The sequence below is a fragment of the Triticum aestivum genome, chromosome 7D (genome assembly GCF_018294505.1).
Source record: "Triticum aestivum cultivar Chinese Spring chromosome 7D, IWGSC CS RefSeq v2.1, whole genome shotgun sequence".
Taxonomy (NCBI): domain Eukaryota; kingdom Viridiplantae; phylum Streptophyta; class Magnoliopsida; order Poales; family Poaceae; genus Triticum; species Triticum aestivum.
Window position 1 is genome coordinate 171,348,362 of NC_057814.1, and position 23,913 is coordinate 171,372,274.

Here is a 23,913-nt window from a genome sequence, read left to right on the forward strand (position 1 = left end):
TTTCGCTGAGGTGTTCCAGGCGGCGTGAGTTGTGAAACTATTCCACATTTCCTTAAGTGTGTGCCAAATTCGTGACTCAAATATTCCCCTCCACGATCTGATCGTAAGAATTTTATTTTCCTGTCACGTTGATTCTCAACCTCACTCTGAAATTCCTTGAACTTTTCAAAGGTCTCAGACTTGTGTTTCATTAGGTAGACATACCCATATCTACTCAAGTCATCAGTGAGAGTGAGAACATAACGATAGCCTCCGCGAGCCTCAACACTCATTGGACCGCACACATCAGTATGTATGATTTCTAATAAGTTGGTTGCTCGCTCCATTGTTCCGGAGAACGGAGTCTTGGTCATTTTGCCCATGAGGCATGGTTCGCATGTGTCAAATGATTCATAATCGAGAGACTCTAAAAGTCCATCAGCATGGAGCTTCTTCATGCGCTTGACACCAATGTGACCAAGGCGGCAGTGCCACAAGTATGTGGGACTATCGTTATCAACTTTACATCTTTTGGTATTCACACTATGAATATGTGTAACATCACGTTCGAGATTCATTAAGAATAAACCATTGACCAGCGGGGCATGACCATAAAACATATCTCTCATATAAATAGAACAACCATTATTCTCGGATTTAAATGAGTAGCCATCTCGCATTAAACGAGATCCAGATACAATGTTCATGCTCAAAGCTGGCACTAAATAACAATTATTGAGGTTTAAAACTAATCCCGTAGGTAAATGTAGAGGTAGCGTGCCGACGGCGATCACATCGACCTTGGAACCATTCCCGACGCGCATCGTCACCTCGTCCTTTGCCAGTCTCCGTTTATTCCGCAGCTCCTGCTTTGAGTTACAAATATGAGCAACCGCACCGGTATCAAATACCCAGGAGCTACTACGAGTGCTGGTAAGGTACACATCAATAACATGTATATCACATATACCTTTGGTGTTGCCGGCCTTCTTGTCCGCTAAGTACTTGGGGCAGTTCCGCTTCCAGTGACCACTTCCCTTGCAATAAAAGCACTCAGTCTCAGGCTTGGGTCCATTCTTTGGCTTCTTCCCGGCAACTGGCTTACCGGGCGCGGCAACTCCCTTGCCGTCCTTCTTGAAGTTCTTCTTACCCTTGCCTTTCTTGAACTTAGTGGTTTTATTCACCATCAACACTTGATGTTCCTTTTTGATCTCCACCTCCGCTGATTTCAGCATTGAATATACCTCAGGAATGGTCTTTTCCATCCCCTGCATATTGAAGTTCATCACAAAGCTCTTGTAGCTCGGTGGAAGCGACTGAAGGATTCTGTCAATGACCGCGTCATCCGGGAGATTAACTCCCAGCTGAGACAAGCGGTTGTGTAACCCAGACATTTTGAGTATGTGCTCACTGACAGAACTATTTTCCTCCATCTTACAACTGAAGAACTTGTCGGAGACTTCATATCTCTCGACCCGGGCGTGAGCTTGGAAAACCATTTTCAGCTCTTCGAACATCTCATATGCTCCGTGTTGCTCAAAACGCTTTTGGAGCCCCGGTTCTAAGCTGTAAAGCATGCCGCACTGAACGAGGGAGTAATCATCAGCACGCTGCTGCCAAGCGTTCATAACGTCTTGGTTCTCTGGGATGGGTGCTTCACCTAGCGGTGCTTCTAGGACATAATCTTTCTTGGCAGCTATGAGGATGATCCTCAGGTTCCGGACCCAGTCCGTATAGTTGCTGCCATCATCTTTCAGCTTGGTTTTCTCTAGGAACGCGTTGAAGTTGAGGGCAACATTAGCGTGGGCCATTTGATCTACAAGACATATTGTAAAGATTTTAGACTAAGTTCATGATAATTAAGTTCATCTAATCAAATTATTCAATGAACTCCCACTCAGATAGACATCCCTCTAGTCATCTAAGTGAAACATGATCCGAGTCAACTAGGCCGTGTCCGATCATCACGTGAGACGGACTAGTCAACATCGGTGAACATCTTCATGTTGATCGTATCTTCTATACGACTCATGCTCGACCTTTCGGTCTTCCGTGTTCCGAGGCCATGTCTGTACATGCTAGGCTCGTCAAGTCAACCTAAGTGTATTGCGTGTGTAAATCTGGCTTACACCCGTTGTATTCGAACGTTAGAATCTATCACACCCGATCATCACGTGGTGCTTCGAAACAACGAACCTTCGCAACGGTGCACAGTTAGGGGGAACACTTTCTTGAAATTATTGCGAGGGATCATCTTATTTAAGCTACTGTCGTTCGAAGCAAATAAGATGTAAAACATGATAAACATCACATGCAATCAAATAGTGACATGATATGGCCAATATCATTTTGCTCCTTTTGATCTCCATCTTCGGGGCGCCATGATCATCTTCGTCACCGGCATGACACCATGATCTCCATCATCGTGTCTTCATGAAGTTGTCACGCCAACGATTACTTCTACTTCTATGGCTAACGTGTTTAGCAATAAAGTAAAGTAATTTACATGGCGTTGTTCAATGACACGCAGGTCATACAAAAATAAAGACAACTCCTATGGCTCCTGCCGGTTGTCATACTCATCGACATGCAAGTCGTGATTCCTATTACAAGAACATGATCAATCTCATACATCACATATATCATTCATCACATCCTTTTGGCCATATCACATCACACGGCATATGCTGCAAAAACAAGTTAGACGTCCTCTAATTGTTGTTGCAAGTTTTTACGTGGCTGCTATAGGTTTCTTAGCAAGAACGTTTCTTACCTACGCCAAAACCACAACGTGATATGCCAATTTCTATTTACCCTTCATAAGGACCCTTTTCATCGAATCCGTTCCGACTAAAGTGGGAGAGACAGACACCCGCTAGCCACCTTATGCAACAAGTGCATGTCAGTCGGTGGAACCTGTCTCACGTAAGCGTACGTGTAAGGTCGGTCCGGGCCGCTTCATCCCACGATGCCGCCGAAACAAGATAAGACTAGTAGTGGCAAGAAAATTGACAACATCTACGCCCACAACAAGTTTGTGTTCTACTCGTGCATAGAAACTACGCATAGACCTAGCTCATGATGCCACTGTTGGGGATCGTTGCAGAAATTAAAAAAATTCTACGCATCACCAAGATCAATCTATGGAGTCATCTAGCAACGAGAGAGAGGAGTGCATCTACATACCCTTGTAGATCGCGAGCAGAAGCGTTCAAGTGAACGGGGTTGATGGAGTCATACTCGTCGTGATCCAAATCACCGATGACCGAGCGCCGAACGGACGGCACCTCCGCGTTCAACACACGTACGGTTGGGAAGACGTCTCCTCCTTCTTGATCCAGCAAGGGGGAAGGAGAGGTTGATGGAGACCCAGCAGCACGACGGCGTGGTGGTGGAAGTAGCGGGGATTCCAACAGGGCTTCGCCAAGCGCTGCAGGAGGAGGGAGATGTGTCACGGGAGGGAGAGGGAGGCGCCAGGGCTTGGGGTGCTGCTAGGGATGGCAATGGGTACCCATTACCCGCGTACCCGGTGGGTAAAAACCCTATTAAGGCAAGGGTTTGGATCACAAAAATACCCATGGGTACATAAATAGGAAAATTTGAACCCATTGGGTTTGGTGGGTACGGGTATGGTTTAGTATAACCCATACCCGTGTACCCATGTACCCACGTATAATCTGATAAATAGGCCTAAAATATTATTTATCCACATATTAAATGTCTTGTATCATTATGTGGACATAAATCCCGCAGCTATCCCAGGTCCAGAATCCCAAACGTGATATGTGTGTCTAGGTGATTGATGTCCAGAATTGCCTCGTTCCTTATATGGTTATATATCAACGTGATTGCGTGATTGATGAACTTGACGTCCAAAATTACCTCGCATGCTTGTAGCAGCTAGCGCCCAGCAGAATAGATCGATCTCATCTTCTTGGGCTCTCGGCTCTCGCTGCCGGCCGCGAACGCCAGTGCCTCCAGCCGCTTCCTGCCATGCGCCACCACCATGGACCCAGCGGACGATGATGATAGCTCGCGCGTGGATGGGAAACGCAAGGAGTTGCAGCTCTGCGACCACAACAGCCAGGAGCACAACACGCCAACACCGAGCCCAAGCCCAACCCTATCGTCGTATGGTGCCTTCCGTCTCCGCGCGCCAGGAAAGAGCCAACTCCCCGGCCGACGTCAAGGTCTTCCACCTCATGCTCCGGGGTCCAAGGTGCAACACCATCGCAGCACTGTGTCCAAGACGTCCGTGAAGCAGGTACGCCCTACCCTACTTAGCAATGGTCGATCTGCTATCGCAAAGCACAAGAACAGGAGCATGGCTATTTCGGCTAGGTGAGTATCGGTTTTCTTTATGATTTTATGATTACGAGCACTGATCTTACAGTTTGGAGATATTTGTTGTACAAGATGATGTGATGCATCATGTAGATGAGCATTGATTTCTGAGTAGACATGATGTATATGGATGATGTGATGAATACGACTTTCTGTGTGTCATTGTGAGCTTCTTAAGTCTTAACTGAACCATGAAGTTTTAGGAAGAGGGATCATGTCATGGTTATTGCTGCAGCAAAATGGTGACGAGCACTATGTGTCTACAACGATTGTTACCACGGCATCCACCTCTTTTTGATAATTCATTGTTTTGCACAGAGATACGGCTACGAGCACTCCGTGTGTAAAGTGATTATCTGAACCGTGAATTCTTTTGCTACAGCAAGAGTGACGAGTTGTTCGTTTAGCTTCAGAAATTCTAAAAAATAGCAGTGTTGTTTATCACAGGAACGTTTCTGTAGGGATTCTTGTGTGTAAATCCAAATGCTTTAGAGTGCAATTGTTCGAATGAAGTGTTGTTCTTGTGTGTAAATCCAAATGAAGTGTTGTCTTCAATAAATTATTATTATTATAAGTTGTTGTTTGTGACTATGTAATGCTCAAATTGATGTGTTGCAAATATGGGTAATTTTACCCGCGGGTACCCATTTACCCTGACGGGTGATGGGTATGGGGAAAAATTGTACCCGTTGATGGGTATGGGTATGGGTGATGGGTAAGGTTTGGGGCCACGAGCAAGGGTATGGGGTGGCTCCACCCGTACCCAAACCCGGCGGGTGCCATCCCTAGGTGCTGCTGCCCTCCCTCCTCCCCTCTATATATAGGGCCCCTGGGGGGCGCCGGCCCTAGGAGATCCCATCTCCAAGGGGGGCGGCAGCCAAGGGGGGGGACTTGCCCCCCAAGTCAAGTGGGGCGCCCCCCCCCCCCCACCCCTAGGGTTTCCAACCCTAGGCGCAGGGGAGGCCCAAGGGGGGCGCACCAGCCCACCAGGGGCTGGTTCCCTTCCCCACTTCAGCCCATGGGGCCCTCCGGGATAGGTGGCCCCACCCGGTGGACCCCCGGGACCCTTCCGGTGGTCCCGGTACAATACCGGTGACCCCCGAAACCTTCCCGGTGGCCGAAACTGGACTTCCTATATATAATTCTTCACCTCCGAACCATTTCGGAAGTCCTCGTGACGTTCGGGATCTCCTCCAGGACTCCGAACAACTTTCGGGTTACCGCATACTAGTATCTCTACAACCCTAGCGTCACCGAACCTTAAGTGTGTAGACCCTACGGGTTCGGGAGACATGCAGACATGACCGAGACGACTCTCCGGTCAATAACCAACAGCGGGATCTGGATACCCATGTTGGCTCCCACATGTTCCATGATGATCTCATCGGATGAACCACGATGTCGAGGATTCAATCAATCCCGTATACAATTCCCTTTGTCAATCGGTACGTTACTTGCCCGAGATTCGATCGTCGGTATCCCAATACCTTGTTCAATCTCGTTACCGGCAAGTCACTTTACTCGTACCGTAATGCATGATCCCATGACCAAACACTTGGTCACATTGAGCTCATTATGATGATGCATTACCGAGTGGGCCCAGAGATACCTCTCGGTCATACGGAGTGACAAATCCCAGTCTCGATTCGTGCCAACCCAACAGACACTTTCGGAGATACCCGTAGTGCACCTTTATAGCCACCCAGTTACGTTGTGACGTTTGGCACACCCAAAGCACTCCTATGGTATCCGGGAGTTGCACAATCTCATGGTCTAAGGAAATGATACTTGACATTTGGAAAAGCTCTAGCAAACGAACTACACGATCTTGTGCTATGCTTAGGATTGGGTCTTGTCCATCACATCATTCTCCTAATGATGTGATCCCGTTATCAATGACATCCAATGTCCATAGTCAGGAAACCATGACTATCTGTTGATCAACGAGCTAGTCAACTAGAGGCTCACTAGGGACATGTTGTGGTCTATGTATTCACACATGTATTACGATTTCCGGATAACACAATTATAGCATGAACAATAGACAATTATCATGAACAAGGAAATATAATAATAACCATTTTATTATTGCCTCTAGGGCATATTTCCAACATGATGTATGAGGGGTTTTCTGCAAATCTGTCGTTCACTGGATTAATAGGCAAATTCGTTCAGGGAAAAAAACACGGGCCGAAACTAGCTGGCCCGACAGAGGGAAAAGACTGGGGCTGCTCACATTGGGCCTTGGGGAGGCGCGCTGGCCCAGGCGTGCTCAAGAGGCGAGACGAGCAAGCTGCTGCTCGTTTCTGAAGAACAAAGGCAGCAGCAGGGGTTCAAGGCGATGCAGAAGACGGCAGATGCGCAATGCAGGCGCAGGGGATCAGCGGGCGCGGCGGATTCGGGTAGTCCGAGGGTCGAGGAGGCAGTTCCCGGCGACGAGGAACTCCGGCGGCAGCACTTTTCTTGAGGGCGGCCATGGCAGATCAAAGCGACGGCTGTTCCTACAGAGGACGCCCATGGCGGTCAGGACAGTGAAGAGAAAGAGAAAAAGGAGGCAGGGGAAAAAAGAGAGGAGGGAGCAGGGCGGCGGCGACAGCTGATGTTTACAGAGAACCAGAGAGAGAGATCGGGAGTGAGTAGGGGCAGGAGGAAGAAACAGAAAGGAGAAGGGAGGAGCAGGGGAACGACGGCCTGGACCTTGGGGCGACGAGGACGGCCTGTTGGGTCGGGCGAGGGTTGGAGCATCTCCAGCGGTGGCGCGAGTTCCGGGGCGGAGGCAAGGTCTAGGTGACGGCGCTGGTCGGAGACGGCGACGAGGAAGGTCGGGCGAGGCAGCTTGAGCTCGGCGGCTGGGCTCGTCCTGTAGGCAAACAAAGAGGGAGGGGAGTCGAGTAAGAGAGATGTGAGAGCCAGAGGAAGAAGGAGACGGGGGAGAGGTGCCCCGACCTGCTAGTGCTCGGTGGCGAAGGGAGCTCCTTCTCCGATGGGGATGGACGGGAGAGGTGGCTCGGGAGGAGGGGATCGAGGAGAGTTCTAGTTGGCCGGGCATGCAGATCGAGGAGGAGAGGAGTGGCGGCTGCTGGATGGGGATGGAATGGTGGATGGGACAGGGGAGATCCCGAAGGGGAAGAGGGGTGGTTGACTGGCGGCGGCGGCGATTGGACAGACGAGGATCCCTAGAAAATAGGGTTTGGTCTAGGAATGCACCGGTTATATATAGTAGGTGGGATTTAGGGTAGGGGTTAACGCGATCCGTCCGATCGTAATCGGGCGGTCGAGAATAATTAGGCTTAAGGCGTCCAATTAAGAAAACGGAGATGTTTTGTAGATGTTAAGAGATGATCTGAATGCAACGGTGATGACTGAGCGGGTCGGGTTCGGGACAGGTTTCGGACGCGCGCGAGAAGGGGTTTTGTGCATTGTGCAGAGAGGGTCAAACGGTCGGGCAACAAAAGAATGGTGGGTCTGAGGAAAGGTCAACGGAGGCGAGGAGGGACGCGGCAACTACGAACGGATGCAAACTTTAAGAAAACATGCAGATGCAATGCTCATGATGACATGATGAAATGCAACAAACAAAATAAAACACATGGCGACAACGAAAAACATGGAAGGCGTCTGAAGCGTCGGTCTTGGGGAGTCACATCGTTGGATGAAGATCTTGTGGCATATAAACCTTCTTCTTCCTCACATTTGTTTCTTCCCAAACCGCCATGTGTGCCACTGGCCGAACCGCTGGCCACCGCTGCCCGTGACCGCCTCACCGCCCCGCCCTCTCCAGAACCTCTTCCCACCGCCAGTCCGCCGCCGCCCCGGCCATCCCTCTAAGGCCCCCCGGCGCCGAGCTTTTTCTCCGGTGAATCCCCACGCCACCGCCCCACCATCCCGACCCCCCACCGGCGGCAACCATCGGCCCCACCCTGAACCCTAAGATAGATAGTGGGGTAGCCTCTCCGGTGCCCCCCCCCCTCCCCGCTGCGGTTGGTTCTTCCTTCCCTCCGGCGAGCCCCCCCCCCCCCCCCCCCCCCCCCCTCCATCCCCTGAAAATCGACTGACCCAAAGTCGAATCAGTCGACTAAAGTTTAGCTAAATCGTATGTTTTTTATATGTTTTGTTGCATGCCATAAACTTATTCTAGACACTGCTGCAAGGCTAGACGTCGGCGCTGCTGCAAAACCCACAGCTCTTCTCACCGAGCATTAATTTAGTTCGAGCACACACCAGATGGTCCTAGTCGTTTCTGCAGCTTAGGAGTTCCTAATTAGATAGATAGTAATAAGATAAAATCATGGTTAGGGAAGAATAATAGATGTAGCCGCATCCACTAACTATTCCGTCGTCCATACGTACGCTACGAAATAGACAGTCGGATCCTTTCCATTTCCGACTGTTCTCCGTGAGAAAACTTTGAAAGATGCCCCTTTCCAAAAGAAAAAATCCAACTAGCTAGCAGCTCCCTGTTGGATCCATCAACTCACGGAGTCGTTGAGAGCGCACACAGTACACACGCGCACGAAGATTTTCTCCACGCAATTATGCGAGCGGTGTGGCTTTCACGACAGCCGCAGGGCAGAGACTGCCTCCTCGTCGCATTGGGCGGCCTCTCAGTGTATATGCATCTATCTACGTCGACCATTTGATTCTCTCTGCCCGGTGCCGATAGCGAGAAAGCTGCGGATGTCTTATGAAACTACCGATTGCACCTGTCGCCTTTCGCGATCTGAAAACAAGGGGGCGATGATGATTGGGGCAGCTGGCTTGTGCATCATACATGGTCGTCTGCTCGGGATTTAGTTTAGGTCTAAACTTGGTCATGGTCTAATCCCATTTGTGCTAGTTGCAAAACAGAGCCAGCCTAGATGCATGTAGGATAGGAACGGTTAAACTGCTGGTGGTTAATGGTTATAGACCAAAACCCTGCATGATGTTTAGGACGGCAGCCCGTCTGCCTTTTTTTTCCCAAAAGGAGGTTGAAACCCTATGACTGCGCTGCATATAGCGTAGAGGATGGATGCGGCTCGGGCTGGTGGCGCGGAGAGGGGGAGAAGGGGATGTGGCTAGGGTTGGAGGTCGCCGTCTGGTTTAAATAGCCGGACTTTGGCCCTCGGGCGACGGCGAGTCGGAGTGGCGCCACGTGACGTTCACACCCCCTCCCCCGAGGAGACGCCCATTGAACAGCTGGGTTTCTGAGCAATTTTTTATGGGACCCAAATGTCAGTTAGACATGACGGACGCGTCCGGGCCGTCACATATCCGTTCCAAATTTAGGCTAGATACGAGGGGTGCTGGTCAGCCTGAGCGTTCGAGGCTGGTTTGAGGCACCCGGGTGGGTCGGGGTTTTTGACCGATCGGTGATCGGTCTGCCCGTCCGGGCGTTTGAGACTGGCTCGACGCGCCTGGCCGTAGATGCTCTTATTTGTGGTGTCTGTTTGCATTTGCTCTATTGAGATATAACCGTTATCGTATAATAATAGTTCGCTTATATTTAGGAGAATTTCTTGCTCTTCCTTATAACTTAACTCTTTTTATACCATCTTCTTAAATTTAACTTCTCACCACCCGCCTCATTGATCGCCACTTTCCTGTCAGCTGCCCTCAACCCATGCACTGCATTGGCCCCTGGGTGGGGCTTTGTGCCCGCGGCGGCCGCCGCCATGACGTGCCCTCGTTGGCGTCGGTGTCGTGGCGGCCCACCGCTCCCTGTTGTGGGTGCCACCGCCTGAGCTCACTGGTGCTCCCCCGAGTCCCCCCCCCCCCCCCCCCCTTCATCTTGACTGCACCGCCTCCGAAGAAGGAGAAGAAACCGGACGCCCGCAAGGTGTTTGTTGAAATTCCTCAACCATGTTTTTATTCCATGAGGAATCACAATGTTTATTCCATCCCATTGAAATTGGATGCGCCTATTGTCTTGATGAGCTCTCTTGTTGAGTTATTTCTCGTCGACTCATCGTCGGACGATAACTATGAATTTGATATGGTGGTGGCTTTATATGGGGACACGATGGCAAACAGGGGGCTAAAGTATGGAGGTCCGGTGCACGAGCATGCTATAGTTTGTCGGAACTAGCAAACCAAGCATGAGAAGCTTATGGATGTTGTTTGGAGAGAATACAGTTTTTGGGCATAAAACTTTCCGAAGAAGGTTTCAAATGTTGAGGGATTTGTCCTGGCGCAAAGGACATGTCGTGTAAGCTCATTGTCAATACTTCGTGCGGAAAAGGAACGCAACTTGACAATTTGGTCATAGTGATTTGAAGAAGCTTACTGCGACCGTGGGCATGCTTGCATATGGTTGTCCGACTAATTATATTGATGATTGGATTGGAACAGCAAAGAGCATTTGCATACAAAATTTTGAAGAAATTAGTGTAGGTTTTCATTGAGATCTTCGGAGAAACATATCTCCAAGCACCAAATGAAGGGTGCAGTGCAAGACTTCTTTAAATGGGTGCATCAAATGGTTTCCTCGCTATGCTTGGAAGCATTTTTTGCATGCATTGAAGGTGGAAGAATTTCCCTACAACACGGCGTGGCCAATTCAAAAGCGAATGTAAAGATGCAACCATAATTCTTGAAGTTATGGCATCAAATGATATACGGATTTGGAGCCCATATTTGGGTTCGCCGGGATCTCACTATGACATGCATGTATTTCAAAGATGAGATCTCACTATGACCACTTGTTGTGCAATCCGGATCCTTAATCAGCATTCCCGACCCACATGCTCCATGAGCTTACAAGAGGCCTTACCCATCAAAAAAAAGACTAGCCTGATGGGAAAGACACCCTCACCATTATAACTCGTGCTCTCCTTCCTCCTACAATCGCCTAGGATTTAACCCAATAATCACGATGATCTCCTTACTCTGTCCAAGACCTCAACATCCTCCTTCGCTGCCCTGCCTTCGCCGCAGCCTCGACAGCCTCCTCCTCGGCCATGTCGGCGTCCATCCATGCTGAGAGCTTCTCCATCTCCCTCTGACGTTCCTCGGCCGCAGCGGCGCATTGTACTTTAGGAAAGTTCCCTATGTGGCATGTTTTGGTTTGTATGAATAAAAAATCATAAGATTTTTTATATATTTTTAGAAATGGAGGATGACCCCCGGCCTCTGCATCTGGGCGATGCGTACGGCCACTTTATTAATTATTCTCACAAGACTAAAGCAACAAACTGTCGCTACACATATCCAGTTGATGAAGGGGCGCAGATAGCCTGGGCCTAATACCAAACAGACATCGCAGCCAAACCTAACATCTAAAACCTGAGGACCCATCTAGGACGCCTGCCGGGCATGGGTCTCGCCGGTCCGGCGTGCCCTCAGAGGCCGCCGCCGCCAACTGCCACCGCTCCATCTTCAGAACTGTACTGATGCATCAACCTTGCTTGGTCTAGCTATCGTCGACGCCACCACGGCGCCCAACGGCACCTCCTCCCTGCGCGCAAACAGCTGAGCACGTTGCGGTCGCCACTGATACACCTCAGCATCATGCTGCCAAGTACCACCAGCCGACACAGCTTGAAGTCTTTGGAGAATCTGTCGTGCGTAGCACCTGCCGACCAGGCATGACAAAGCGTAGCACCTGTCGGTCAGGCATGACTTGACATCTCCACCGAAACTCCGTGCAAGACGAAGCCGCTCCACCTCCTGCCTCTGACTTCCAGCGCTGCTCCACAAACGATGCTCCCAAGAGAGAAACGACACAGCAGTGCCGCCATCGTCCGATCTGGAACACCAAATCCTAGGGTTTCCCCCAGAGCAGCACGAGTGGGTCGACAGTAGTTACACGATGATGCCTCCATCAAGGTAACGGCGTAGAACGCCGCCATCGTCTGCCAACGGCTCGGTTTTCACCAGCAACCATGTTTCCCCAACTCGCAGCCGGGACTACATGATGGATCCCGAGATTCAGTCACCAAGCCTCTGGCCGGCCATCTCTGACGAAGAAGATGACCACCACCATTGGCCAGCGAGACGACGCGAGATGAAGTAGGGCGCTGCCAGCGTGCGTCCTGGCCAGCACCACCGGCGCTCGGCCCGTCCCGGACCACGCCTCATGACCGAGGGCAACGGCAAGCGCTGCCACGATGAGGACGCAAACCGGAAGCCCAGATCCGGCCCACCCGCGCGCCGCCACGTGGCCACCACCAAGCGCCGTTCAGGGGCAGCCCCGCCGCCGTGAGGGACGCCGCCCCATGGGCAGCAGGCGCCAGCCACCGGCGAAACTCCGCCGCGAGATCGCCATCGGCCGCTGCGAGATCTGCGCGAGAACGACGAGGACGCCCCGCCGCCACCTTCCCTGGGGACCACGCGGGCTTCGCCGGTGTCCCCTCCGGCGGCGGCGAAGCGGGGGAGGAGCGGGGAGGGAGGGGCGGCTGGCGGCGCGGTAGGGTTTCCCTCGTGCGCCAGAGGCGACGCGCGGGGGACGAGCGGGCAAAAAACCGAGACCCGGCCTAAGATTTTTTTATATGTCCTACTTTGTATGTAATTCCAATGGAAATTTTCAATGGAGTTCAATCTCATGGAAGTTTTCTACATCTACACAATTTCTAAACGAGGGACCGATGATGATTGTGTATTATACATGTCCATATGCTCAAGATTTAGTTTAGATGTGAACTTAGTCATAGCCTAATCCCACTTATGCATGTCGCAAACAGAGCCAGACTAGATGCATGTAGGATAGGACCAGCTAAACTACTAGTGGTTATGAACCAAAACCCTGCATGATGTTTTAGTATGGAGGCTGCCAACCTTATCTGTTGAAACTATAGGTATAGGTGTCGTCTGCACTTGCTCCACTGGGATACAAACCCTGTCCTATAATACGTAGTAGTAGTTTTCTTCTACCTATGCCTTACTTAACCATTGCCAAAAGAAAGGCCACAAATTGGGCATCAGCTCTTGTCCCTTTCTATTTCAGGCCAAGCACGCTGTCCCATAAATGTACCTAGAGTCTGCAATATTTTTACAGGTCACGTAGAACAGAGTTGGTGAGCATATACTATGTAATCAGAGAGTAGTTATATACCTAGGGGGAGGGGTCAGCACCACTGCTCATTACTTATTAAACAACTAATAGCATTCTAATTTAAATCGCCGGATCATAACGGAGGCTGTGACTTCTGTTACAGCAGCTAGGCAAGTGATGAAAATTTACGAAAAGGTTGGAGTAGCTGAAATTTTTCCTAAGATCGTAAAAATGCTAATAAGAGTTTGGAGTGGATGAAAGTTTTCTTATCAAATCTAGTGCAAATGATTCCTAAGAAAAAACCCTATGGATTATAATCACCTCTCAAACAACTCATGCAGGAAAGATTCCTAAGGATTAAAATCTTTGAAAATATTTTGAATCAAAAGAGACCCTTATAAAAACAACTCATGGGGAAATGATTACAGGGCCTCTTTTGTTCAAAGGAATCTCATAGGGATTTTATAGAAATTATTTTTTAGTTTTTTTCCTATGTACCATGTTTGGTTTGTATGAATAGAGATCATAAGAACTTTTTTGTATGCCCAACTTTGAATGCAATTCCATAGAAAAATTTCCATGGATTTCGACCTCGGTGAAATTTTTCGCATCTAAGCTGTCTGAAAACGAGGGACCAACGATGATTGGGCCAGCTAACCGTGTATTATACATGGTCGTCTGCTCAGGGTTTAGTTTAGATTTGAACCTAGTCATAGCCTAATCCCACTTATGCAAGTGGCAAACAGAACCAGCCAACATGCATGCATGCAGGATAGGACCAGCTAAACTGCTGGTGGTTATGGACCAAAACCCTGCATGATGTTTAGTATGGTGGTTGCCTGCCTTATCTGCTGAAAGTATAGGTGTCTTTCTGCGCTTGCTCTACTGGGATACAGCCACTGTCTATGCCTTATTTAATCACTGCCTAAAAACCCACAAATTGGGCATCGGCTCTTGGCCCTTTCTGTTTCGGGTTAAGCATGTTCTTCCATAAATGTTACCTAGAGTCTGTAATTTTTTTTACAGGTCACGAAGAACAGGACAAGCATTAGTTGCCCTCTGGAGCATTTCCATTGTGTTTATCAAACCCCCCATTAAAATAGTTTGTCAAATCTCTGTTCTCCGAATTTCCATTGCATTTTAGCATTTCCATTTGTGGAGTAGTATTTTAATAGAGAAGACCTTTGCTTATTGTACGAATTCCGCCGATCAGGTAACAGCCTTCCCAGAAGAACAGAGATGTTTTTTTTTCTTAAAACGGAGGCAAAAAATTTGCCTCATATATTAAATAAGGAGGAGAGAGAGTTTGTTACAATACACGCCCATGTTACGGCATGACAATTATTCTCGCAATAAAAAAAGACCCTAATTTCTTTGTCCCGGTTTTGATCCAAAGGTTTGCCTCGTCGACAATAATGTTGAGCAAGATTTGCGGAAGAACGGAGATGTGGGTTGCCAGCTTTTGTGCGCGTAACTGGAGCAAGTACCACTGCTAATTAAATCGACGAGGTTCTTTCAGCATAGATCAAGTAGTTTGGATTCTCTCCGTGGAGCTTGGAATCTTACCAGATGGAACAAATTTACAGTCGCCAGAATGCCCTCTTTTTTCCGCACGCAAAAAAAAAAAGAATGCCCTCTTTTTTTTCTAGTAGTATTTGCAACACTTGAATTCACAATAGCCAAAATACTCATGTCCTTCGATTTCATCTAGTAATCATCCTAGGGGGAGACCATTGCCTTCCCCAGAAGAACATTTCGGTCAGGTGTGGTGCTGGTAACCAAAGGAGTATTGCTGGTCAGGACCATTGCGCATTACTCAGCCAATTAGTAACAGAATTCTAATTAAATCGCTAAGATCATAAACGAGGCGAGGCAAGCTGCAATGAGATCGTCGTTTGGGTCCTTGCAGGTGTTAACTCAACTGGCTGCAGCCTTCACCATAAGCGAGCTGAATGCCGGCGAACCAACCGAATCTTGTTCAGATGGAACAAACGTCAGAAGACCGAGTAGTAACCCTCAAAAAAAAAAAAAAAGACCGAGTAGTATATGCAGACTGCAGACCAAATGTTTCTTTTTTTCTATCTTTAGCCTGCGTATTTTTGGTTGGATGGGCAGTGATATTCTGAAAATGCTCAACTACAAAGATCTGAACAGCAGTTTTTCTCCCTTTTTCGAAAAGAGAGATGGGAACATGTATATATAAAACCATCATAAAGAGATCCCTACCAACCAGAGCCTCAGAGGAAAGCAGAGCCCTAGAAAGCTCGAAAACCACCGCGCAACGATCAAAAAGCCGGAAAACGGAAGCCGACGGCGCACCAGGCCGGTCAGCGTCTGCAGCAGCTGCAGCGGCAGGGCACAGTAGGCACCAACTGTTCGGTGCGGCTGGACCGGCCGGCCGTTCGCTGTTTCGGCGTAGCATATGCTTGGCCGCTCGCGGGGTCACGGCGGTACAACTCCGATTCTCCCTCTGCGTCGTCTTTGTCGTCGAGATCAGTGGGAGCAGGCCGCGCCTTCGATCTCCAGATTCCACTCTTGTCTGTCAACCGACCAGTAGCATAACCGCATTTGTCGCTGCCTTCGTACAGACGCGGCCGGATCTGGGCAACGAGCCAAAACGAAGACGATGATTCTTTTCTCGTATGCCTGGGCTTTGGGCGTGCATGCAGGTTGTTGTATCCGACGCGGTGTATGTAACTGACAGTAATAACAGAGTGCTCCTACGTGCCTTTGCAGCCCCACTCTCGCTAGCAATGTAGGAGTACTCACCGACGACGAGATTCATCATCAACTTGTTTGTAATGGCCACCGACGAATCCATCCCGTCTGCACGATCGACCAAACCCTGCTTTATTTGGTGAGAGAGAGAGAGGGTTAAGGCGTCAGCGTTGGATCGTTAGCGGGACGGGAGAAAAATGATCCGCGCGCGCTTTGCGTTAGTTGCTGCTGCTGTGTGCAGTCTTGGAGCCATGCGGGCTGGTTGATTCCGCGGCACTCAAAGGCGCTCCCTGAAGCTGACCGTGCAGCCGCCATCTCCCTATGTTATGTTTGTGTGTGCCTATGGTCAAGCGCAATAATTCGTCGACGCTGCTGCCGTCGGATGTGGAGTGATCCCTCTCGTGTCGTGTGTGGTGCTTGCGTCCTACGAGATTGCCTGCGACGCCATTGGGTTAGGATCGACCGAGCAGATTGGACAGGTTTAATTTGGCGGATGTATCAAATATGCCTCCCTGCTGTTGCACAAGCATAGATAGTCGACCAGTTGGCGATGTACAACATGGAACAGATTGCATAGGTGCGGAAATTACCCACGGTCCAAAATGGTGCAAACATTCTGAGTACATTAGTTGTTCCACACTTTCGGGATGGGTCGTGCCATCTATGGCTATGTATCGTTGGTGTCGCCGTGTTTGTACCTTCTTTCCTAATGAAACACATGCAATTCCCATGCATGGCTCGAAAAAAGGGATCCGGCTTGCCTGCTCCATCTCCATGCTCCCATCCGTGCTCCCACTTCATCCTACGGCTGTTCTTTTTCCTTTTTCTTTTCTAATCTAATCATCTCCCTCCTGATTTTCAGGGGGTGGGGCCGGGCCTTATTTTCTTCCAATCAAATCAAGCCACGTATGCGGGAGCACGGATGGAAGCATGGGAAGGGAGCAGGCAAGTCTCGTCCCGAAAAAAGAGCCTACATAATCAATAAAGCATGATCGCTGTTAAATAGTACTGTAACACACAAAATAGTTCTAGGAATTTCAGATATTTTTCTAAATTTTCTGATTCTCTTTGAATAAGAAAATAGTTGTAGGTTTCTCCGAACTTTCCCTCCCACTATTTTCATCAGAGTTGTTTTAAAATTTTCTTGTCAAAGTATTCCATTCTGGCTAGGCTCCTACATGTGCAAAGCTACTCCATTCAGAGCCACCTTTGCAATGCTTCGATTATGAAATACTTACGGTTTTGGCGATTAAAAATTAGAGTTTTCCAGGCCAAATCTAGAATAGTCAAAGTGCTAGTACTAGAAATGACACTATTCCTCGCAAATAAAAATTAATGGACTTTATCAAATAACTCTGACCACCTGCGTGGTTGAATATATATTTTTTCTAAAAATAAGTATGCCTTCGTAACGGAAACACGCAAAAGGAAAATGGGCATATAGTATTACAAAGCACAAACCGCACCTAAACTAACTTGCAATAGAAAAAACAGGGTCGCTAGCTAGCCGCTAACAATGATGTGTTAACTGATGCTACGTTGCTTAGGACGCAAACCTTAACTAAGCAATCGGACTAGCTAGCTAGCTACCTACCTACAAATCACCCTCTACGAACCAAACCTAAAGCTTCCACGCCTTATTTAACCCCCCTCGATCCAACCAATTTGTGTGCAAGAAAGTCCAACCCCGTCCTCCTACATGGCTACCACAACAGCATGTCCAATCATGCAATCAACCATCTACGGCTACGGTTGCCTCAAAAAACTAAAATAAAAAAATCAACCATGTACGCATGTCGGCCTACATACGCGTATGCGCCCCCCTACCGTGACCAACAAAGGAAGAAAACGCATTGATCGTCGCAGGGGAGGGGAGGGGATGCTGCCAAGCGCGCGCCAAGTTGCAGGGAAACTTTTGTAGCGCCCCCTGGAATTGACACCTGAGAAAGAGGCGTGGGAGTCCACAAACCCACGGTTTCCCGGGGGATGAAGAAGAAATATACTATTCCACCTTGGGAAATCTGGCTGCTAGTACGTGTGTGGGTGTGGAGTGCAAGCGGGCGATCGAACACGTTGGGGAGGCGCCACGGTCAAGGCCCTGTCGCTGTGCCACCAACTGCGCAGCACGACCCCAAGTACGTATGGACAAGCCCCGGGTAATTACAAGCCGCCACGACTCAAGGAGCCACCCAATGATTTGGACACCCAGGACAGGTAGGAGTCATGTACGTACGAGAATCAACGGCTCTTCCCTCTCAATCTCAATAATAGTGGTGTGGTGTGATCGTCTCGGGTTCCGATGTGCCCGGATTATAGGATGCAGAAACGGATTACAGGACGCAGAAACTCGTACACGGTGACTGGCATACCCGAATTACGGACATGATAATCAGCAAAAAATCGTACTAGTGGTTAGACACATTCGAATATTCTACTAAGAGAAATTGCAATAAAAGACAACTGAATGACCATATTAATGTTGACGGAACCAAACATGATTTTCCAAATAATAGTATAGTTAATGTACAATTATTGTTGAATTTGCAGAATTAAGTGAGTACTACTATATTTGTGTGAGTTATTTAGTGTGCAGTTAAAACTCAACCTGCAAGAATCCGGCTGAATTAAAGTTGTAATTATGGCATTTACTTGGTATAGAAGTCAAAGTTGTAAAAAAAATGGAATTAAAAAAAAAAACAGAGTGAAATCACACTGTTTACTTCCACCTCTACGATAGCAGCCGCGATCTGGTGTGGGAGGAGGTGGAGCGGCCATGGGAGGAGAGTTGCGGCAGCAAGGTCCGCCTCTATAGGACCAACCCAGCCGTCGTCGCCACCGAGCTCCGGGGGGGAGTTCGGGGATCAGCATGTATAGCAGTCTGCGGTGGCGGATCTAGGGGTGTGGTGGTGGGGGCCATGGCAGATTGTTTTATTAGTGCATTCATATGTATTCAGTAGTTTGTTAACTATTTTGTAATGTGTTTTGAGAAAAAAAAATGCTACACTTTATAATGTTTGCCCTCATGTTTGTCAAGTTCTAGATCTGCCACTGGCAGTCTGTCGCCTTGTTGCCTACGGCTGAGTCCGAAGGACAACATGTGTAGTGTTCGATGAAATGTCCGGGAGAGAAAAGGCTTGAGAGAAGAGTGTTGATGATGACATGTGGGCCCATGTCCAACTTAACGGTCAATCAAACGGAGCTGACCTGACAGGCGGGCCACGGATGTCATAATCGACATCATTGTGAGCCGAACGGTAACTAGTGTTTCTTTGCAGCAGATTATACTCAAGTTGGTAGGCATCAGGTTCTCAAAAAAACAAAGTTGGTAGGCATCAGCCAAGCAAAATAACGTGGTAGTTTTTGAAAACCATGACCCAAATTGCGGTAGCTTTTTTTTCCCGCTATTTACTTGATTTTTTTACTGGTTAAGATTACAAGAAAAGAAAAAGATTACAAGAAAGCGTCACAAATGCCCTGGTAGTAGGTGAAAGGTGGAATTCACCGCCGGTCGACACTTGCACCACACATTCCAGCGGTCATCCACCACTCCACCACCCCGGTCGACACGCCACGGCGGGAGTGCCTGCGTGCGGCCTCCGGATCAACAACATCAGCAACACAGACGCGGCCAACGACAATGACCGGCGGCCTCGATCGCCTCACTGGCAGGCAGCAACATGCAGCGCCTTGCTGCTGCTGCTGCTGCTGCAAACTTCACTTTACTACCTTCCAACTCCGCCCTCCTCCTCCTCTTAAGAAGAGGTCAACCCAAGCGGGCATGGCTCAAGCCCAGTCGCACACAACCCGCGCGCACGCTTGCAAGCATCCAAAACCCGCAGCCGGCGAGCGAGCCATAATATACCAAACCCAAACCAAGCACACGGCATAACCAGCAACCAGCATCGCATCACCATCGCGTCGCGTCGCCCGCCTCCCAGGAGTCGCGCGCTCCTTGTCCTCCTCCCTCGTGTCTACGACCACCTCCTCCTCCTCCCTCTCTTGCAACAGCTAGAAAGCCTAGAACTATCCCTCTACAGGCCTCGCCGGAGATGGCGACCACGCCGTTGCTGTCGGGAAAACAGGTGGAGGAGGACACGATGCCGCCGTTGCATGGCGTTGTCGTGATCGCCCTCCCGGACCACGCCGCCGACGGGGGCCGGGACTCGCCGTCCAGGAGCGAGCCGGCGGCCTTGAGACGGGCATGGAGGCTGCTGCGGCTGGCCACGGCGCCGCTCGTGGTGCTGGCGGCGTTCGCGGTGGCGGCGCACTGCTACGGCCTCTACTCCTTCTCCTTCTCCGGGGGGGATGACTGGAAATGGGGCGAGGGGCGCGCCTCGTCCTTCCTGCTGCCGCTGCACCCCAAGCCCAAGCCCGCCGGCGTCAAGGCGGAGGACTCGACCACGGCCGTGCTGCCGGAGAGGTGCGTGCGTGCGACGAGCCGAGCCGGCACAGGCATCCGAATCCCTTTCGCCCAAAGGCACAATTTGCTCCTTTCCGCCGCCTGGATTCTTTTTGTATCCTACGACGAAAGGAAGTTTGTTTCTTGGCCTTGGGTTGGTTCGGTTGATTCCATGAGCATTTGGTTCTTGTCTTCTTGGAGTTTCTCGGTCGCATTCTCCAGGGACTTCGGTTGGATCACCATTTTTGTCAGTTTAACCTGAATCTGTTTAATAACTTCTCATCTTCGTTCTCGATTCCTTTATTTTTCGCAGATTAGTGTGTCTTTTTTCTGGTACACCGCATGTTTGCAAATTGGACACCACGAATATTCTATTAAAAACATATATTTTTCCACGAATAATAATTTCACATGAATGACCTGTCAAAAAGAACAACACATGAGTGAGTTGAACCCTTCCTTGCAGGAATTTGTCAAGGTAACCAACTGGCCCAACAGGGATTTGTTCTTTGGAACGTTGCATTTTTCTGTCCTGTCATGCCTGCTGGGTCATAAGCATAATTGACCGTCGACATATTAAAATAAGAATGCAAGTCTGTATTTAGATATAGGCATGTCGCTACTAGTATAAACCAACAAGCAAACACTTGCACCGTCGACCTCTCAAAGTCAACATTTTGGTGTTCAGATCAATCTTTCTGTTCGCGTGATTAATCTTTGACAAAGTCCTGTTCTTCGATTCTGTTGCCTATTAAGAATACAGTGCAATTTTCAGTACTAACATGGCATTGTTCTTCTTCTGATTGTTAATATGCAGGCACTACTTCACTTCCATAAACATTGGCAATCCTGCAAGGCCCTATTTTCTTGATATTGATACCGGGAGCGCCTTGACATGGATCCAGTGTGATGCACCCTGCACAAATTGCACAAAGGTGGGTACCATTTTCAGTCACATTTCATCTCGTGATAAGAACTCGGCCTCGTCGCGACGACGCAATTTCTGTGGATATCTTGGTTCCAGTGTTCCATCATGAGCCTCATTTCCAAAGTCCACAACGTTCCTGATCCGCCTCTTATCTTGTTACAGGGACCTCATCCTTTATATAAGCCCGCAAAAGAAAACATAGTTCCACCTAAGGATTCACATTGTCAGGAATTGCAAGGCAACCAAGATTACTGCGACACTTGCAAACAATGCGACTACGAGATCGCGTATGCGGACCGAAGCTCCTCTGCCGGTGTGCTTGCGAGGGACAACATGCGGCTGATCACCGCAGACGGTGAGAGGCAAAACATGGACTTTGTCTTCGGGTACGGCACGACTTCTCCGATAACCAAACCTGTTCAGTGTTCAGAGATGGGTGGTGATGTCTGTACACTAACAAACTGCCCATTTTGTGTACCATCTGTTAGGTGTGCACATGATCAGCAAGGAAAGCTTCTGGACTCACCAGCAAGTACTGATGGGATCCTTGGCCTCAGCAATGGGGCAATGAGCCTCCCTACCCAGCTAGCCAAGCAAGGGATCATTTCCAACGTTTTCGGCCATTGCATCGCCACGGATCCCAGCAGTAGTGGCTACATGTTTCTCGGTGATGATTACGTTCCCAGATGGGGAATGACATGGGTTCCCGTCCGCAATGGTCCAGAGTGAGTCTCCCCCCTCCTTTGCCTGAAGATTATTCTCACATGCGGCCATCATTTCTCCCATGAATATCATGGTACCCCGCACCGTCTTCGGCCGGATACGGCATGCCCTGCTTGCGGCGAATCTTCAAGAAATCTTAACCAATTCCAGTCCCTCTCAGGACTCAAACTGCAAATGGAAACTTTGCCCAACTGCTCTGCAATGTTGCTTTGTTCTTTACTTCTTTCTGATATTTGCATCGGCTCCACAAATAAAGTGACTCCCCTTTTTTTCAGTAGCCGTAGCAATTGATATCACATCACACCGTCGAACTAGATTATATCCATGCATTATGCTGTGGCACAGATTTCCTTCACCATACATAAAAACATTGCGCTTCTTGTGATCTGTTGTATGAAAATTCACTTTGTTGAGGTTAGAACGCGTATCTGACTGCAGTTCTGCATTTTGTGTACTGACAGGGACGTGTACAGCACGGTAGTACAGAAGGTGAACTATGGAGGTCAGGAGCTTAATGTGCGAGAGCAGGCTGGGAAGCTGACTCAAGTGATCTTCGACAGCGGGAGCTCATACACTTATTTTCCACATGAAATATACACAAGCCTGATTGCTTCGGTGAGTTTTTGCATCAACTCTCTCCATCAGATGAAATGGGTTCAGTTCCATCCTACTACTTATACCTGATTATGATCTTGCAATTCAACAGCTTGAAGCGGCCTCTCCAGGCTTTGCACGCGATGAATCAGATCAAACGCTGCCTTTCTGCATGAAGCCTAATTTTCCAGTGAGGTAATGTGATGGAAATCTGTTGGTAGTTAAAACGCTGTTTGCTTCTTGATCATCGCAAGGGATGCAGAATTAACAACTTCACATTTCATTAGAAATAATCCTGCCCTTCTGTCAAATGACACTGAGCATTTTTCAGGTCTGTGGATGATGTGAAGCAACTGTTCAAGCCATTGCTTCTGCATTTCAGCAAAACATGGTTTGTGATCCCAAGAACGTTCGCAATTGCTCCCGAGAACTACTTGATCATCAGCGTAAGTTCACAGGCACCCCCAGCAATCACTTCAACCTCATCTCCTCTACGGAGTTCATCACCATCATACTTTTCCTGTACCTCATTTTCAGGACAAGGGCAATGTCTGCCTAGGGGTGCTTGATGGAACTGAGATTGGCCACAGCTCAACAATAGTAATTGGAGGTAGCGACCGGTCGTTTGTGTGCCACATTTCCATGGCTTCACTAACCATCTCTGTCAAGCTCACCTTTCTCTCCCTTTGCTTGTTGCAGATGTTTCCCTCTGTGGGAAGTTGGTTGCGTATGACAACGACGAGAATCAGATCGGATGGGCTCAGTCAGGCTGCACCAGGCCACAGAAAGCAAGCAGGGTTCCGTTCTTCCTTTCGAGAGCATTGCGCAGTCAACTTCTTTAAATGGCACAGACAGATGATCACCCCGTGTTCGCCTGACCATGCGCTCACCTTTTCGACGCGCAATTCTGCGACCGAAGCTGCCATAATCATATAATGGATGTAGTTAAACAAGGGATATAGGAAAACCAAATTGGAAGAAAGGTGAATAGATATAGCCAGTACCTGTAATTTTTCTCTGCTGTATATATACCAAAGAAGCAGAACTCTGCATATCTATGGATATGCTGTAGAGTATATCTCATCCACTTGTAAGACTAAGTGGTGAAGCATATCAATTTCAAATGAGTAGCAGTTATGTGATTTCTGATTGATTTATTTTGTATTTTCTGTCCAATATACAGGAGTTTTTGGTTGATGGAATATCGCGTGGAGACAACACATAATGTTTAACTCAAGCAACATAAGTCTCATGTCC

General features: G+C 48.8%; 1 protein-coding gene across 1 annotated transcript; it reads left to right on the top strand.

Moving 5' to 3' along the window:
• The first annotated feature begins 19,736 nt into the window (after positions 1 to 19,736).
• LOC123163774 (aspartyl protease APCB1) lies at positions 19,737 to 23,809 on the top strand. Its single transcript, XM_044581157.1, has 9 exons — positions 19,737 to 20,432; positions 21,229 to 21,346; positions 21,502 to 21,725; positions 21,828 to 22,064; positions 22,524 to 22,677; positions 22,769 to 22,851; positions 22,988 to 23,102; positions 23,194 to 23,266; positions 23,356 to 23,809. Exons 1-9 carry the CDS (start codon positions 20,062 to 20,064, stop codon positions 23,496 to 23,498), a joined length of 1,518 nt encoding a protein of 505 aa, XP_044437092.1. The 5' UTR covers positions 19,737 to 20,061; the 3' UTR covers positions 23,499 to 23,809.
• Positions 23,810 to 23,913: the final 104 nt, after the last annotated feature.